Genomic DNA, 16,969 nt, shown 5'->3' on the forward strand with positions numbered 1-16,969 from the left:
ATGTTGTGTTCTTTCACCATACTTATTCATTCTATATGCTGAGCAAATAACCCTAGAAACTGGATTTTATGAAAAAGAATATGGCATAAGGATTAGAAGAAGACTCATTAACCACCTGTGATATGCAGATGATACAACTTTGCTAAAATCAAAGAGGACTTAGATACTTACTGATGAAGATCAAAGACCACAGCCTTAGGTATGGATGGCACCTCAATGTAAAGAAAACTAAAATCCTCACCACTGGACAGGTGAATATTATCATGATAAATGAAGAAAAGATTAAAGTTGTTAACACTCATAGAGTCATTGAAACAGCACTCAAGGAATCAAATGATGTATTGCATTAGGCAAATCTGCTGCACAAGACTTTTTTTAAGTGTTTAAGAGGGTCTTCATCTTGCTGCTAGAAACAGCTCTGGGGGAGCTAGCGCTTTTGTTCCTTTGACCGGAGAGGCTGCAGCAGGGTGGGGCTGGGGTTGGGACCAGCCTCTGAAAATTGGAAAACCAAGAAGGTTTTGATGTTTTTTGTGACACCATCTGAATTAGAAACCAAGATGAATACAACCAAAAGAGGTCTGGTGATGCTTTCAACAAATTTAGATTCCTCATGTATGGAGCTTTCAAAGGAAATTGCTGAAAACAAGAGGACAGATTAAGGAATCTGTCAGGGAAAAAGTTGTCATCATCCAAACCATTTCGAAGGATGTGAATACCACCATCATGGAGCTCCTGATCATTATCGGTGTAATTCCCTACTTCCCTTACAGCAAGCAATGCAAGATGAGAAAAAGAGACTCCAAGTTGCTAGCTTCCATGATGTGCAAAGCTGGTCTAACTCATCTTATGACTGGACTTCCACCAGAAAGAAATTCAGGGCTTCTTAAGTGTTCCTGTTGATAATTTAAGAACACTGCCCTGCTTGTAACACTATATTCCAGAAGACATCCCAGATTATAGGAATGTAGTGACTGTGGCCAAGTCTCCAGTCTTGGCCAGGAGGGCCCAGTCTTTTGTGGAGTGCCTGAGCCTGGGGATTGCTGGGATTCATGGGGAAGCACAGGATGCAGACTCTGACCTGGTGGATAGGAGGCACTCCTGCCCATGGGCAGGAGTGCCGCTGCCATCCATCCCAGCCTGGAGATTCCCCTGCTGATTCCTAAAGAAAAACCCCCATCACAGTTGTTGGCGATGTTGGAGGAAGGATCACCAGCATTATGGAAGACCTCATGGATGATACTGACAGCTTTCTGGCTGCAGTGGAGTCCTAGAAGGAAAGAAGAGAGTATAAAATCTTGGCGATAGCGCCCCCTGGCCTGTTATCTTCATATGCGCCACAGCTATTAAAGAGGCAGTGATTACAACACAATTTCACATGAAATCGAGAAACTCCAGTACCCCAAAATTTTAAATGTGGGTATCATCATGATCTTTTCAGAAGCTATGCATTCGATTCATAACGGAGAATCCCATGTCCTACCCTTTCAGAAATACAGGCCTAGATGACTGAACAGCTTCTCGTTTTTTATTTAAACCCCTGTGGGGCAAACGGGAAGCCCACAGAGCACACTGCTGTGGACTATGGGTATTTCACGGGAACCATTCTGGTCCCCCACATGCCTACATCCAGTACAGTGCCCTTTCTTCTTGTTAATTCTTATGAAGATAGAGTATCTTTTTCAGTGGGTTTGGTGCTTGTGACTTTTTTAGGGGTAATTTTTGTAAAAAGAAAAGATCTATTCTCCTGTTAAATAAATTAAGACCTGGTTGGTTTTTGTTTAGCTACTTAGAATAAGACTTTTAAGTTCACAAACACTTTTCCAACATTTCTTGAGCCCAAGAGCTCAGTGTTAATAAAGTAGTAATCTGCTGTGTGATAACTGCAATTGAAATAAAAAGGCTCACTATTGAATCCAGTACATGACACTTTTAGAAACGCTTTTATAGACAAGCATATGAAATGTGTGAGTATATTTATTTTCTGCAGTAAAAGAAGGAATAAGATTTTGTTGTGTGTGTGTGTTTCTTAGCTTTGTGTTTCGGCAGTTGTTTTGTAACTAAAATAAAATGAAAGTGAATTTTAAAATAAATAAATTGTTCAAAGGCAAGAAGTCAGTTTGAGGACTAAAGTGCACTTGACCCAAGCATGGTATTTTCAATAACCTTATATGTATGTGAAAGTTGAACAATGAATAAGGAAGACCATAAAAGAATTGATTCATCTGAGTTACAGTGTTGGAGAAAAATATCAAAAGTGCCATGGACTGCCAGAAGAACAAACAAATCTGTGCTGGAAGAAGTACAACCAAAATGTTCCTTAGAAGTCAAGATGGCCAGACTTTGTCCCTCATACTTCAAATATATTATCAGGAGAAACCAGTCCCTGGAGAAGGACATCATACTTGGTGAAGTAGAGGGTGAGGGAAGAAGAAGGAGACTCCCAACGAGTAGATTGACACAGTGGCAGCAGCAATAGGCTGAAGTATACCAGCAATTGTGAGGGTGACACAGGACCAAATGGCATTTCCTCATTCTGTTGCATGGGGTCACTGTGGCTAGGAACCAACTCACCAGCACCTAACGACAACAACACAAAATAAATGATAGGAAAGCCAGAAGCTTAACACCAAGACTTCAGAAATACATAACACACTGAAAGGGCAAAGAAATGGAACTGAATTCAATAGAAAGCTGTATTAGTGGGCTTGAGGAAAAATCTTTCAATTACCATATGCTATAGTCCTGGTGTTGGTGCTGTGGGCTAATGTGCTGGACTGCAAAGTTGTTTGAGCCACAAGGTTGGTGGTTCAAGCTCACTACCAGCTGCTTCTTGGAAACCCTACACAGGGTTGCTATGGGTCAAAAATGACTCAGCAGCACTTAACAACAACAACAATCTTGGTGTGGTACTGTAGGACAAGCAGCGGATGGCTAACTGTGAGATCAGTGGTTCAAATTCACCAACTGCTCCTCAGAAGCCCTATATTGCTGTGACTCATAACGACCTTGTATAGGGTTTTCAAAGAGCACTTAGTGGATTTGAACCCCCCAACCTTGCTGCTCAAACAGACCTTACAGTCTGAGACTTACCCTACAGCACCACACCCAGGCTCCAGGAAACCCTATACAGGGTTGCTATAACTTGGAATGGACTCAACAGCATTTAACAACAACATAAGACTGAAAAGACAGAACCAGAGATACAGTTGCAACAACAACAACCATGGAGTAAAAAGGGAATAATCCTGTTACAGAACATTCAAATGAAGAGGAAAGCAAATAGATTAAAAATAAATAAATAAAAGAAATCATTAAAAATAAGCCTAACTTTTGTATGTGTACATCAAATATGTTTGCTTTGTTGACTTGAGAAAAATAAGATGTAAAAGGGGAGCCATAGGGAGGAAGTAGGATAACTGTTGTTGCAGGGAAGGGATTGTAATCATTGAGATGAAACAGAACATATGATTGGCTGAGGGTAAAGTTGCTAATCTAGTTTGTTAACCTTCAATTAGTTCACAATAAAAAGTTTAAAAAATAGATAAACCTAAGTGTAACCCTAAAAACTAGACCAAGCTTTACTCCTAACCCTAATAAACAAAGTTTTAGGCTTAGCTAAGACCTAGCCATAGTTCCAACTCTAACGCTCATTCCATACTCCTACCCACCCATCTGCCTCTCCCCCAAAATTCAATCTCATATCACTTAAAATCCTCACTATATATTTTTTCCTATAAAATATGGCATGTTTGTTGTAACATACAGCTGCAAGATTTTTCAGGCAAGAATATGTTTCTTAAAAATGTGAAGTAAATGGATAGAGAGCTGTCATGAAACCTTAACATTTTTTTTCATTTTATCAAAATGACCATAGGTTTTATATTCTCCCAAAGCTTGCTGTGGTGCTATGGGTTAATGCGCTGGACTGCAATGTCATTTGAACCTCAAGGTCAGCGGTTCAAGCTCACCAGCCACTATTCAAAAACCCTACACAGGGTGGCTATGAGTCAAAAGGACGTGACAGCACTAAACAACAAGAAAAAAACACTATAGTACAGAGCAGATAGCATCAATATTTCCAAATACCTACTTTCAGCACTACAAGATTTAAAAACACATCTGATGAAAGGGATGATTACCAAAATCTTATAACATTGAAACAAAACCTGAAAATTCATGATTCATTCAACATGTATTCATGAACTGTTTGTGGACCACCTGCTTTAGGTGAGACAGTATTCAAAGCACTGGTATACAGCAATGAATAAGATAACAAGGTCCCTAACCTCAGAGAGAAATAAACATTAACAAATCAGCACAGAAATGGGCAGGATCATCTCAGAGGATGATAAATGCCCTGAAGGTAAGTGATGTCATAGGGGAGACTGAAGGGGGGAGGGGGGAGGAGCTGCCTTGAATTTGGCAGTGAGGTCTCTCTGAAAAGGTGGACTTTTGAGCTAAGTCCTGTGGGATAGAATGGGGTTCCAGAAATTAAATTCAGTTGATTACATCTCAATAAATTTGCTTTTCAGGCTGAGTTAAGTGACCGACCCATAGATGGTACAAAGATGAAATTGGAAGAGTTCAGCTTAATCCTAACCTTCCACATAAGTATTTTATGATCTACATTAAACACAAAGACTGGGTGGGAGACATATTTGTAATGCATATGACAAGGGGCTCCTACAAATCAGTAAGAATAAGAAAACAACAGAAAATTGGACTAATGGGAAGAACAGGCAATTCACACACACAAACAGAAATCTAGAAATCAAATAAGATAAATGCTCACCTCAATAACACATACAAATTAAAACTACATGATTCAAAATTTCTCCTATCATGATGGCAAAAATATAACCTATCAAAGTCATCTGGTGTCAAACGTGTAGAGAATGGCTGGCTTGCATCCTGTGGCTGGTAGATGGATAGGTAGAGCCCTTTTGAAACGCAATCTAAGAGAACCTTTTAAAATTAATTTTAAATCAGTGTACCCTATGACTCAGCAAAAGGAATTGATTCTACAAAAATAGAAGCACAGGGACCCAAAGATGCTAATATGAAAGGACGTCACTGCAGCAACGCTTTTAATGGTTAAAAAATAAATAGAAAAGATCCTATAAACCATCAATTGTAGGGATGATTGAGTAGACCATGGTCAGGAGATGGAATGCATACAGACATTATGTACATGACATGTTGATAAATGGATGAATAAGTTTGGTTCTGTTACAAAATTTAAGATCTCTCCTTTTAGACATCTATTTGTTCTTGTTTTATACACTTATACTGTTGTTGTTGTTAAGTGCCGTCGAGTCGGTTCCGACCCATAGCGACCCTGTACAGGGTTTCAGAGGGTGTAAATCTTTACGGGAGTAGAAAGCCTCATCTTTCTCCCACAGAGCGGCTGGTAGTTTCGAACCGCTGACCTTAAGGTTCGCAGCCCGATTCGTAACCACTATGCTACCAGAGCTCCTTATACTAGGGAGCAAAAATTCAATCTATTAAAGAAATATTGTTATGAGCTGTTGAATGGATTCCAGCTCACCGTGACCCCATGTGACAAAGTAGAACTGCCCCATAGGATTTTCTAGGCATCCTGGTGTGGTACTGTGGGTTAATGTGATGGACTACAAAGTTGGTTTGAACAGCAAGGCCAGCAGTTCAAGGTCATTGGAAACCCTATTCAGGGTCGCTATGGGTCAGAACTGGACGTCTTTTAAAACCAACAACAATCTTTAAGGAAGCAGATCAACAGGTCTTTTCTTCGGAGGAGCAGCTGGTAGATTCCAAACGCCAACCTTTCGGTTATCAGCGGAGCACTGGGCCAGCTAACCATTGGGTCATCAGGGCTCCTTACAGAAAGAGACAACAGTTTATCCTAGTTGGGAAGGGAACTATCTCTATTTCTAAATATTGAAGGAGGCCTTGCAGTATCACCGAGATGGACATTTACAGATATACACATATTTTTCTGAAAAGCAAGTACAGCCAAAATGCAATTAAATAAATATCAAAATAATAGGGAACTGTATGCAACAAGTATTATTTTTAAATTTTAGAAATGATAGAAATGTGTAACTGTTCTTTAGTAGGAGGTGGATTATAAATTACAATACACACAAAGCTTACAAAGTTAATACAGTCAGGCAGCTTACAAACATGTCACTGAAAGTGAGAGATACACTTATCCTTCTAAAATGAAGGCATTTAGTGCTATCACATGGAAAAACATAATTTTCACTCTCATAAGTAGAGCTTGTACATTTAGTAGAGACAACTTTAAGATGGCATTATTTTCAGAACTACCAAAAATCTAAACCTGTTGCCGTCTACTTGATTCCGACTCATAACAACTCTGTAGAACAGAGTAGAACTAGCGCCACAGAAGCAGACTGCCACATCTTTCTCCCGGGGAGCAGCTGAGGATTCGAACTACCAAACTTTCAGTTAGCAGTCAAGCACTTGAGCACTGCATCACCAGGGCCTCCTGCAAACAAAATCAACTGCACTTGATTCAAGCTGTTTATAGAACCTATACGCTGTATGTCAGACATGGTGGTTTGCATGGAACTTTCATTTTGTTTGTTTTTCTGTTTATAAACTTCTTATTGTGCAGTGAGTGAAGGTTTACAGACAAGATCATCAGTTTTGCATTGAACAAATAGCATGCTTTGTTTCTTCTCAATGATTACAATGACCTCCATGGAATAATATGGATCCTGCTTCCTCCCTGTAGTTCCTACCTCCAGTCCACCCACCTTCCCAGCCCTTCTCAACTTTGTCCTTAGGTACGTGTTGCCCCTTTGATTTTGAATGATTGACTGTTTCATCATTTATAGTGAGTTTACCTTACTAGGGCTGTTGTTCCCTATATACCTATTTACTGCTTCACTGAAAGAGGGTGCATTCCTCTCCAGACCTGAAGAGTGGTTGAGGGCCATAAACTCAGGTCCCTCTAAGAGCTTTTTGACTAGTAAGCCTGGTCTTTTTAAAAAAAAATAAAAATGAGTTTTGTTCTACATATTCTGCCATTTTCCTCGGGACCCTCTAATGTGATCCCTTTCAGAGCAGTTGGTAGTGATAGGTAGCTGGACATCATCTAGTTCTTCTGGTCTCAGAGTCATGGAGACTGATGTTCACATGTTCCATTAGGCCATCAGACTAATTGATTCCAAGCATCTTCATTTCTCATCTCTCTTCTCTCTTCTGCATATGGAAAGACCAATAGCTATACCTTAGATGGTCACTCATGAGCTTTTAATATCTCAGACACTACTCATGAAATAGGATGTAGAACATTGTCTTTGTGGACTGTGTTATGCCAATAAACCATGGCATTATGAGACTAGGTCCTAAGACCCCAGACCCAGCTACTCATTGTCATTTTACCTGCTATATGGAGCATTCATTTTAATCCTCACTTTCATCACCATTTGAAATGCTAGACCCCTTGAAAGACTAAGACAAGTACAGAGAGGCTGGGGAACTTGCTTAAAGCTACATATAGCTAGTAAGCAGAGGAATTAGCATTCAAACCCAGGACTGATCCCAAAGTCCAAGATCTGACCCTTCTGCTATATAATCTCTTAAAATTAAAAGATAAAACTCAATGCTAGTGAAGAAGTGTGCCTCATTAAAAACCTGCTCACACAAGAAGTACCTACTTGGTGAGTCAGCTATCTGGTAACTCTAAGCCTCAGAAATCGTTAGAAATAAGTTGGGACTTGGTTCCAGTTTTGCTCTGAGACTGAAAATCTCTGAGCAGAATCCTCACCAGTCATCCTCAAACCCAAAGAATGAGACATCAGAGTTTTCTGTTAGAATTGCCATGAGGCCTTTGTGATGACTGACAGACCTGGGCCGGTTGTCATGACACCCACAGGACCTAGGATGTGGGGGAGGTGGAATCCCAGCATGCCCTGAAGCTAACTCTTACTGCACTTCCCATCTGTTGAGTACCCATGGCATCTTAGGCACCTAGTTAACCTCACCTCTAGTTTCTAGAGGCTCTCACTCTTCATTTCCTCAGGTTACTCTCTCACCTTCTCTTTCCCTCTCTCATTACCTCACCATATTCTCATCTCTACACACCCTCGTTCCAGACACTTCCTCCTCACATCTTTTAGTGCTTCACCATACTTGACTTTCCCCACTCTTTTTCTCACTTGTCTCTCACCTCTAGCCTTTAGACTCCTCTTTCTGTTTTCACTCTCAGTCCTCTCCTCCTTCACCCCCTTTTCACATCTCAACCACTCTCTTTCTGCCCCCTCTTCCTACTACTTTGTTGTTACAACGGTCTCATTTCCCTCCTCTCCTTACTCCATGCCATCATTTCACCTTTTCTTGCTCCCCACCTTCCACTCCCTTACTTTCCCCTCATTTCCCTCACTCTCTCTGCTTCCCTCCCACCAGCTGAACTGAGTCAACTATAGTCATAGAAATTTATGAGATCTGGGAAACAAAAACAAGGGGCAGGGACTTCTCGTGAGTGGAATATAAGCCCAAGATCTAATTAGGGACCTAAAACAAAGATGACGAGAAGAAAAGAGAACAGAGATATGGAGGACCTGAAGAAAGAAATGGTCATGGTGAGGACACCCAAGATGGATGCTGACAAATTGCCTTCTAAGAACTCTTTCCCTCAACCTTTTCAATCTGACCTTGAGAATTAATCACACAGACTGGAGTCATTCTTCTTTCTCTGTATGCTTCTCCCCCTGTCCCTGAAAATGACCTGGCTTCACCTCTTTCCCTCAATGACTATCTCCTCAGGAGGATCACAAACTGACCTTGGAACAGCTGAGCGCCAAGTATTCGGTGGACTTGACAAAGGTGTGTGAAGGAACTCCATGAGGGAGGTAAAGGGTGCCCTTCTATGATGCTGAGGCTACCGGGACCAACAGGGAGCTGAAAACCAAGTCCCTTCACTTTAAGTGTCGTGTTCTTGCCTCTTAACCTCCCAGGGCCAAGTTTCCATAGGACATATGCCTGGAAAAAAGTGCTATTTCTACCCAAAGTTTTCAGGACTAGCTAAGACAATAAAAATGGTTTAGCAAAGTGATTCTCAAAGTTTTTGTACTCAGGACCCCTTTACATGCTTATAAATTATCAAGGCCACCCAAGAACTTTGCTTATGTGGATTACATCTACATATACTTCTTTTTGTTATTATTAAGTGCTGCCAAGTGGGTTCTGACCCATAGTGGTCCTGTTCAGTGTTTCCGAGGAGCAACTGGGGGATTTGAACCACCAACCTTGCAGTTCAAACCAACCTTGTGGTCCAATGTGCCACACCTATACTTACCACATTAGAAATTAAAGTGGCGAAATTTAAAATAGATTTTAAATAATAGTAAATCAATTATAGTCAACAAAAGTAATGTTTTATGACAACTATATTTTTCAAAGCAAAATATATTTAGTGCCATGAAAACTCCTCAGTGTCAAACTTTTTAATAGAAGATAGCTGAATTTTTCTTTCCTCTGCATCAGTTGCAATCTCATGTGTTATATATTCTTTGAAAAATACCACTGTATATTCTTAAGAAAATGGCAGTGAAAAGGCAAATAATGATATAGTATTATTATGAAAATTGTTTAACCTTATTATGGTCCCCTGAAGAATCTGGAAACCCCAGAGCTCCCCAAACCACACTTTGAGAACCAATGGTTTAATGGTCAACCCTCATCACTGTTACTACTATTGTTTTTTGCTAGTATTACCACTACTACAATGAGCGGAAATGACAAACTTAAATCAAAGCCTTCAAAATATGAATTCCTTTTGTTGTTAGGTGCCTTGGACTCATAGCGACCCTATAGACAATAAAATGAAACACTAGCCCATCCTGCACCAGCCTCACAATTATAACTCCTCTTAGCTGTCAAAGTTCTGCATTGGAGAGGTTTACAGTGGCCATCTGACTGTAAACTGAGAGGAGCTTAGGGGGTCTTGTCATGCTTTTATTAAAATTGTATGCTTATTAGTATGTGTAGAGACCTGGGCATAGTGGGTTATGGGTTAGACTGTTAATCACAGGGTCAGAAGTTTCAATCCAACAGCTGCTCCACAGGAGAAAGATGAGACTACCTGCTCCCACAATGATTTACAGCCTCGGAAATCCTACATATAGCATCGCTATGAGTCAGAATTCAGGAGCTCTGGTAGCATAGTGGTTACGAATCGGGCTGCGAGCCGCAAGGTCAGCAGTTCAAAACTACCAGCTGTTCCATGGGAGAAAGATGAGGCTTTCTGCTCCCGTAAAGATTTACAGCCTCAGAAACCAAAACCCTGTTCAGGGTCACTATGAGTCGGAACCGACTCCACAGTACTTAACAACACCAACAATGTGTCAGAATTGACTCGTTGGCAGTGGGTTTTGTTTTGTTTGGGTTTGGTTTTATTAGTGGCTGGGGTGGCTGATAGAGACCAAGTTTGTTTTACTATACTCTGGTAGATTCTACCATGATTTTCATGTAGGAAAGTAATGCAAGACTACAGTGAGAATCTGCATTCAGTCTTAAGTGGATGGTTTTATTACTTGAAAATAAAAAAGAGAATTAAAATTTAATATCCAGATGTTATCAACATTAAACATAATATTTGACCATGATTTTGCCATTGTGCGCTATAATTATTTGTATACATTTATCTCCTCATTAGATTTTGAGTTTCCTAAGGGTAGAGACTGTTGCCATCAAGTTTATTTCAACTCATGCCATCCCCATATACTCTAGAGCAGAATTATGCTCCAAGAACTGCACTCCATAGGGTTTTCTTGGGAGAAAGATGAAACGTTCTGTTCCCATAAAGGTTTACAGCCTTGGAAACCCTGTACAGGGTCGCTGTGAGTCGGAACCGACTCCACGGCACATAACAACAACAACAATCTTTAATAGAACTGAGTGCCAGGACTTTCTTCCAACCACCAACATTCAGGTGGTTAGTAGCTAAGCACAAACTGTACCGATTATTAATTTGAACCCACCTAGAAGTACCACAGAAGAAAAGGCCTGGTGATCTGCTTCTATTAGCAATTTTAGTTCTTTTACGGTTATAGCCAAGAAAAATCTATGGAGCAGTTCTACACATGAGGTCACCATGAGATAGAACTGACTCTATGGCACCCAACAACAAAAGATAGCTCTTGCTGTTGTGTGCCATCACATCAATTCCAACTCATCGTGACCCTGCATAGGGCTTTCAAGGAACAGCTGGTGGGTTTGACCTGCTGACTTTGTGGCTAGTAATCTAGTGCTTATCCTACAGCACCGCATCAGTACTCTATAAAGGACAGAGACCACTCTTATCCATTTGGGTACCCTCAGAACCTGTCAGGCCCAAGAGAGGTATTCAAAACCATTTATGAATTAATCTATAAATGAGAGATCCTTCTTATATGAGTGCTTTAAGTGATATCCCTTTTATAATATCATTCTATAAACTTTAGAAACCCACCCTAGCTAAGAAGGGTTCCCAGAGCTTCAGAGAGTGTCTTTGATCTATAAATGACAGACCTGGAATTGACTCTTGAGTCCCCTTTGTTAAAACTGCTTCTCTGTTCACAGCTCTCTACCCATCTCTAATTCTCTTCCACACAGGGCCTTACACCTGAAAAGGCACGGGAAATCCTAGCACGAGAGGGACCTAATACACTTACTCCACCTCCCACCACTCCGGAGTGGGTCAAATTCTGTAAACAACTGTTTGGTGGCTTCTCCATCCTACTGTGGATTGGTTCCATTCTTTGCTTTGTGGCCTTTGGCATCCAGTTCTATTTCCATGAAGGGTTTACCAATGATAATGTGAGTCTGTTGAACTACCACTGCCCTGCCCAACCCTAGCTGATGGTTCTCATCTGCTCAGCACCCTAGCTCTCCTGAAATCTTCTAGCTCAAATCCTTAAGAATTCTCAAGCTTCTAAGGGAGCCCCTGTTCCATCTTGGTTTCCCTAACTTTTTATCAAGAAAATTACTGGTTCAACACCACAGGATGCATGTTCCACCCTCCCCCTCACCCCCAGACACGTGCTCCCTATTGATTATCTTCTCAACTGATCATCAAACCACTTTGTAGTCCTTCTCTCACATCCTTAGAATTTTAACCTCTCTGTCTCCTCCCTCCCATTTCCCTTACCATGTCCCTCTTCCCTTCCCTTCCAGGAATATCTGTCCAGGAGAGGAAGATACAGTCCTTCTCAAATCTGAGATTTTGCTAATCCCTTACCATAACTCAGGGTTCCTTCCTCATGAAGCTGATTCTACCAGCCCCAGCTTAGGCTCTTTCTCCAACTGAGTCCTATGGTTTCTTCTGTTTAGAGAAGTGATTATTGTCCTTGCAAGTTGATTTTCTGAGGATAGAGAGGAAGAAAAGAGCCTACTGATAAGTCCTTTCTATCCCCACCCCCAGCTGTACCTGGGCCTGGTCCTAAGCATCGTGGTCATCATCACTGGCTGCTTCTCCTACTATCAGGAGGCAAAGAGCTCCAAGATCATGGAGTCTTTTAAGAATATGGTGCCACAGGTAGGAATGGTGTGGGAGGATCTAGGGAAAGGAAATGTAGACTATGATAAGATGTAGACTATGGTGGACATCCTCTGGAGAATTATATCTTACCATGAGTGAGCTCAATAAAACTGGTAATGGCAGGTGAAGTTCACTTAGGTTTTTCTATTAGTGGCCTCAAAGTATGTGGGGGAAAATCTGATACTCTGAGAAGGACACAGTATTACTTAGGAAGTAGCCAGACCAACTAAACATAATTTGAATCTAACCATAAGGAAATATTGTACAAACCCCAAATGAGAACATTGTATATTAAAAATAATAATAATAAAGGAACACAGTAGGTTCTGAGACCCTTCAAGGCTGGAACTGAATCCACCCGGGAGATCACCAATAGGCCTATAAAGTAAACACTAACACTGGTGAGGAACAGTGCTCCTCAGAACAATGAACCATACAAAACCAAAAGGGCTGTAATTGACTAGAAACAAAGCTCAGAGGCTGGAAGGGGCAGGAAAGATGGGTAAATGGAGATGGGGACCCCAGGAAGGAGATGGAAAGAGAGCTGTTACACTGCAGGAATTGCAACTAAAGTCACAAAAGAAAATGTATATGAATCGTTGAATGAAAACCTAATTTGCTCTGTAAACTTTCACCCAAACCACAATAAGATGTCCCCCAAAAAGTGGGGCAAGGGAGTTGGGGGACTGGATTCCATAAAATGTCAATGACATAAAAGCCAACAACTGTGTAAATGTTAAAGAAGACTAAAGAAGCATAAGAATATTTAGCTTTAGATGGAATCCTGTGCTGGAAGAGAAAAAAAATCTAAAGGAGATTATTGAGTTAGCTGACAAAACTAGAATCCAGACAGTAGATCAGACAAAAGTATTGCGAAATCTACCAAAGTAAAACTTTATATTGTGGTTATATAAGAGAATATCCTATTTCTTGAGAAATGTATGTCAGTTACATATATGATACATGAAACTTGCCCTCAAATGGTTCAGAAAACAAAACATACACAGTGTGTATGAGTTTGTGTGTGTTTGAGAGGAAGAGAGCAAATGAAAAAGCAAATGGAATAAAATGTTAGTAGGTGAATCTGGCAAAGGTCATACAAATATTCTTGGTACTTGTAACTTTTATGAGCCTTAAAGTTATTTTCAAATGAATTTTTTAGTACCTGGAAATGATATGTTAGTAGACAGGATTTCCTAGACACTTGGCTAACAAATTGGAAAGGAACAAGTGTCATAATTTCTTAATATAATCATATTCTAACATTATAGCCTCAGGTTTTCTTCTTCCTTTAGTGTTGATATAACCTAAGTTTTAAAAACATTTTGTTGTTTCTGAGTGAAGGTTTGCAGAGCAGATCATCAGTTTTACATTCGATGAGTCTTTATTTCATCTCAATGATTGCAGCCCCCTCAGTGTAGCGTCACGTATCCACTTCCTCTTTGTGTTTCTTGATTCCATTCCTCCTCCTTTCCCTATCCTTCTGAATTTTGTCTTTGGGTAAATTCTGCCCTTTAAATCTCATGTTGACCATTCCATGATGTTCATACCTCACTGTGTTATTGTCCCCACTATATATGTATCTATTGCTTGGCTAAAATTGACCAATGACGGTGAATTCACTTCCAGACCTGAAGGGTGACCAAGGGCCATAGTCTCAGGGTTCCAACAGCCTCTATCTGAACAATATGCCTGGTCTTTTTTTAAATGATTTTGAATCTTGTTCCATATTTTCTCCCATTCTATGCAAGACCTTTAATGTGATCTTTTCAGAGAAGTTGGTAGTGGTAGTTAGTTCATCAGGTCTCAGTATTATGGAGATTGATGATCACGTAGTCCATTAGACAAATTGTTTCCAAGTGTCTTCAATTGTCATCACTCTTCTTTCCTCTGGACAGGGAGAAACCAAAGGGTGCACCTTAGATGGCTGCTCCTGAGCTTGTATGGTCCCAGTCACTACTCACCTTACTTTGGTGTAGAACATTGTCTTTGTGGATTATGGACATGACTCAATTTTTAACTTGGGTAATAGTTCAAGGGAAACTGTTTTAGTAGAACAACTAAGAGTTTGGGTACTATATCAGTTCATTTTTGCTGCCTAACCAACAATTTTGAAACTTAGAGGCTTAAAAACAACAAATGTATTATTTCTCACAACTCTGTAGTTTGCCTGGGCTATTCTTTTGATCTGGGCTGGTGTCAGCTAAGACTGGATGTCCAAAACTACTTTAATCTTGTGTTTGGGGCTTTTCTAGGATATCTGGGGCTTTTCTCCTTATGGTTGTTCTTCCTCTTGGAGACTAACTCAGGCTTGTTCATATGGGGGCAGAAGGTTTCCCAGAAACAAAAGGGCAAACCCTGATGTTCTACTGCATCTCATTTACCAATACTCCATGGGCAAGTCATATGGCCAAGCCCAGATCCAAGGGGTGAAGAGATAGATTCCAAAGTCACACTGCAAAAGATCCTAAAAACAACGATGGCAGGAATTTACAATCTATCAAAGAGACCTTCAAGGGTGACAGTAAGAAAAGGGAGTCAGGAAAATCATTTTTTTAAAAAAATAGGTTTACTGGTCAAGCAGAGACTATTGAAACCCTGAGACTATAGTCCTTGAACATACTTTTCAGGTCTGGAACTGAACTCACCCTTGTGGCTCAATTTTCAGTCAAGCAATAAGATAGATATACAGCAGGGACTCCGGTAGTGTAGTGGTTACGAATCAGGCTGCTATCTTCAGGGTCAGCAGTTGGAAACTACCAGCTGCTCTGCGGGGGAAAGATGAGGCTTTATGCTCCCATAAAGATTTACAACACCAGAAACCCTGTACAGGGTCGCTATGAGTCAGAACTGACTCCACGGCACATAACAACAACAAGAACATAACAGGGACAGCAATACTAGTGAGGTTTGTACCCCATATAATGGTCAACCATTCAAGACCAAAAGGACAGCATTTATCTAAGAACAAAGTTCTAAAGGATTGGGAAGGGAGGAGGAATGGAAACAAGAAATCCAGGGAGAACATGAAATAAGTGATGTTACATGGAAGGGATCGCCAGCATTGAGATGAAATGAAGTGTATGATTTGCAGAATGTAAAACTGGTGGTCTGCTCTGTAAACCTTCACTCAATTCATAATAAATAGCTTTAAAAAGAAAAGGGGAGTCAGCAGAAAGGAAAGAGACTAGGAACAGGAAGTTGTAGGCTAAGAGCAGGATGAAAGATGCAGAAAGAGTTATTTAGAAATAACTCTGCACTATTTTCCCATAGCAAGCCCTGGTCATTCGAGGCGGAGAGAAGATGCAGATCAATGTAGAAGGCGTGGTACGGGGAGACCTGGTAGAAGTGAAAGGTGGAGACCGGATCCCAGCTGACATTCGAATTATCTCTTCACAAGGATGTAAGGTGAGGGGATGTGGCTATCTGTGGGAAGGAGCCAGAGATGGTCTTAGGGCACTATAGGAACCTGGGCTCAGTGAAATAAAGAAAGCACGATCTGACCATTCAGAGCCTTGAGAAATTACAAGTGCAGATTTGAGATTAGACAAAATAAGTTGTTGGTGAGTTGACCAGTTTTTTTGTGTACGTCAAAATAATGTTGGCGGTAGCAGACAAAGATGTGTCATCCTTATAAACTTATCTGCCTTTTTTTCCCCCCATGCTCACCTTGTGAACCATCTTCCTTCCCATCCCAGGTGGACAACTCTTCCTTGACTGGAGAGTCAGAACCCCAAAGTCGCTCCCCTGAGTTCACCCATGAGAACCCCCTGGAAACCCGAAACATCTGCTTCTTCTCCACCAATTGTGTGGAAGGTGAGTGTCGCATCATAAGTACTCTAAATAGAAAAGCAGAAATTTAAACAGAAATATTTAGAGAATTCTCTACCTTCTAAAGCTAGCTAAGAGGTTATAAATAATCCAACTTCTCTATCACTCACAAACTGTATGACCAGGTGAAATGGTCCCTGCATTTTTATCTGAACAATGACAAAAATCAGAGTCTCAATCCCACTGATTTATATATAAATTAAATGAGATAATACACATAAATGCTCAGCATGATATAAGTGTCCTATTCTTGTCAGCTATTATTACTCTAGTTATTGAATGAATTATGCTCTAACACTATAGAGGACACAGAAGGGAGGAGAAGTACTCAGTCCTGCTAGGAACCTTTTTAAAAAAAAAAAGTTTTATTGTGAATTATGTGATAGTTTACATGGGATAACATTAGTTTTACATCATTCTCTCATATATCGTTTCATTGCCACGGTTACAATCCCCTTAGGAACCTTCTTAATTTAAGGTAAACCCTAACTTCTCCAAGAGAAGATATTAACATTGGAAAATTAACTTTCATGAGGCGACACTCAGATATGGAATCCAGGACCTCCTTTGATAACAAGTGACTCACATGATATGTCAACCTCTCCTACA

At 40.5% G+C, this 16,969-nt stretch overlaps 1 protein-coding gene and 1 pseudogene across 1 annotated transcript in view; both read left to right on the forward strand.

Annotated features, from left to right (window-relative positions):
• Positions 1-521: 521 nt before the first annotated feature.
• Positions 522-1,510, forward strand: LOC102831714 (annotated as a pseudogene).
• A 7,027-nt stretch (positions 1,511-8,537) lies between these two features.
• The window catches only part of ATP1A4 (ATPase, Na+/K+ transporting, alpha 4 polypeptide), a 52,045-nt gene continuing 43,613 nt past the window's right edge, over positions 8,538-16,969 (forward strand). The window contains exons 1-6 of the mRNA XM_006861642.1: positions 8,538-8,591; positions 8,776-8,835; positions 11,605-11,808; positions 12,413-12,526; positions 15,803-15,937; positions 16,228-16,345. Coding sequence (XP_006861704.1) covers positions 8,562-8,591; positions 8,776-8,835; positions 11,605-11,808; positions 12,413-12,526; positions 15,803-15,937; positions 16,228-16,345 — 661 coding nt within the window. The 5' untranslated portion in view covers positions 8,538-8,561. The remainder of the gene's footprint in view (positions 8,592-8,775; positions 8,836-11,604; positions 11,809-12,412; positions 12,527-15,802; positions 15,938-16,227; positions 16,346-16,969) is intronic.

Source organism: Chrysochloris asiatica, unplaced genomic scaffold, assembly GCF_000296735.1.
Source record: "Chrysochloris asiatica unplaced genomic scaffold, ChrAsi1.0 scaffold00042, whole genome shotgun sequence".
Lineage (NCBI taxonomy): Eukaryota > Metazoa > Chordata > Mammalia > Afrosoricida > Chrysochloridae > Chrysochloris > Chrysochloris asiatica.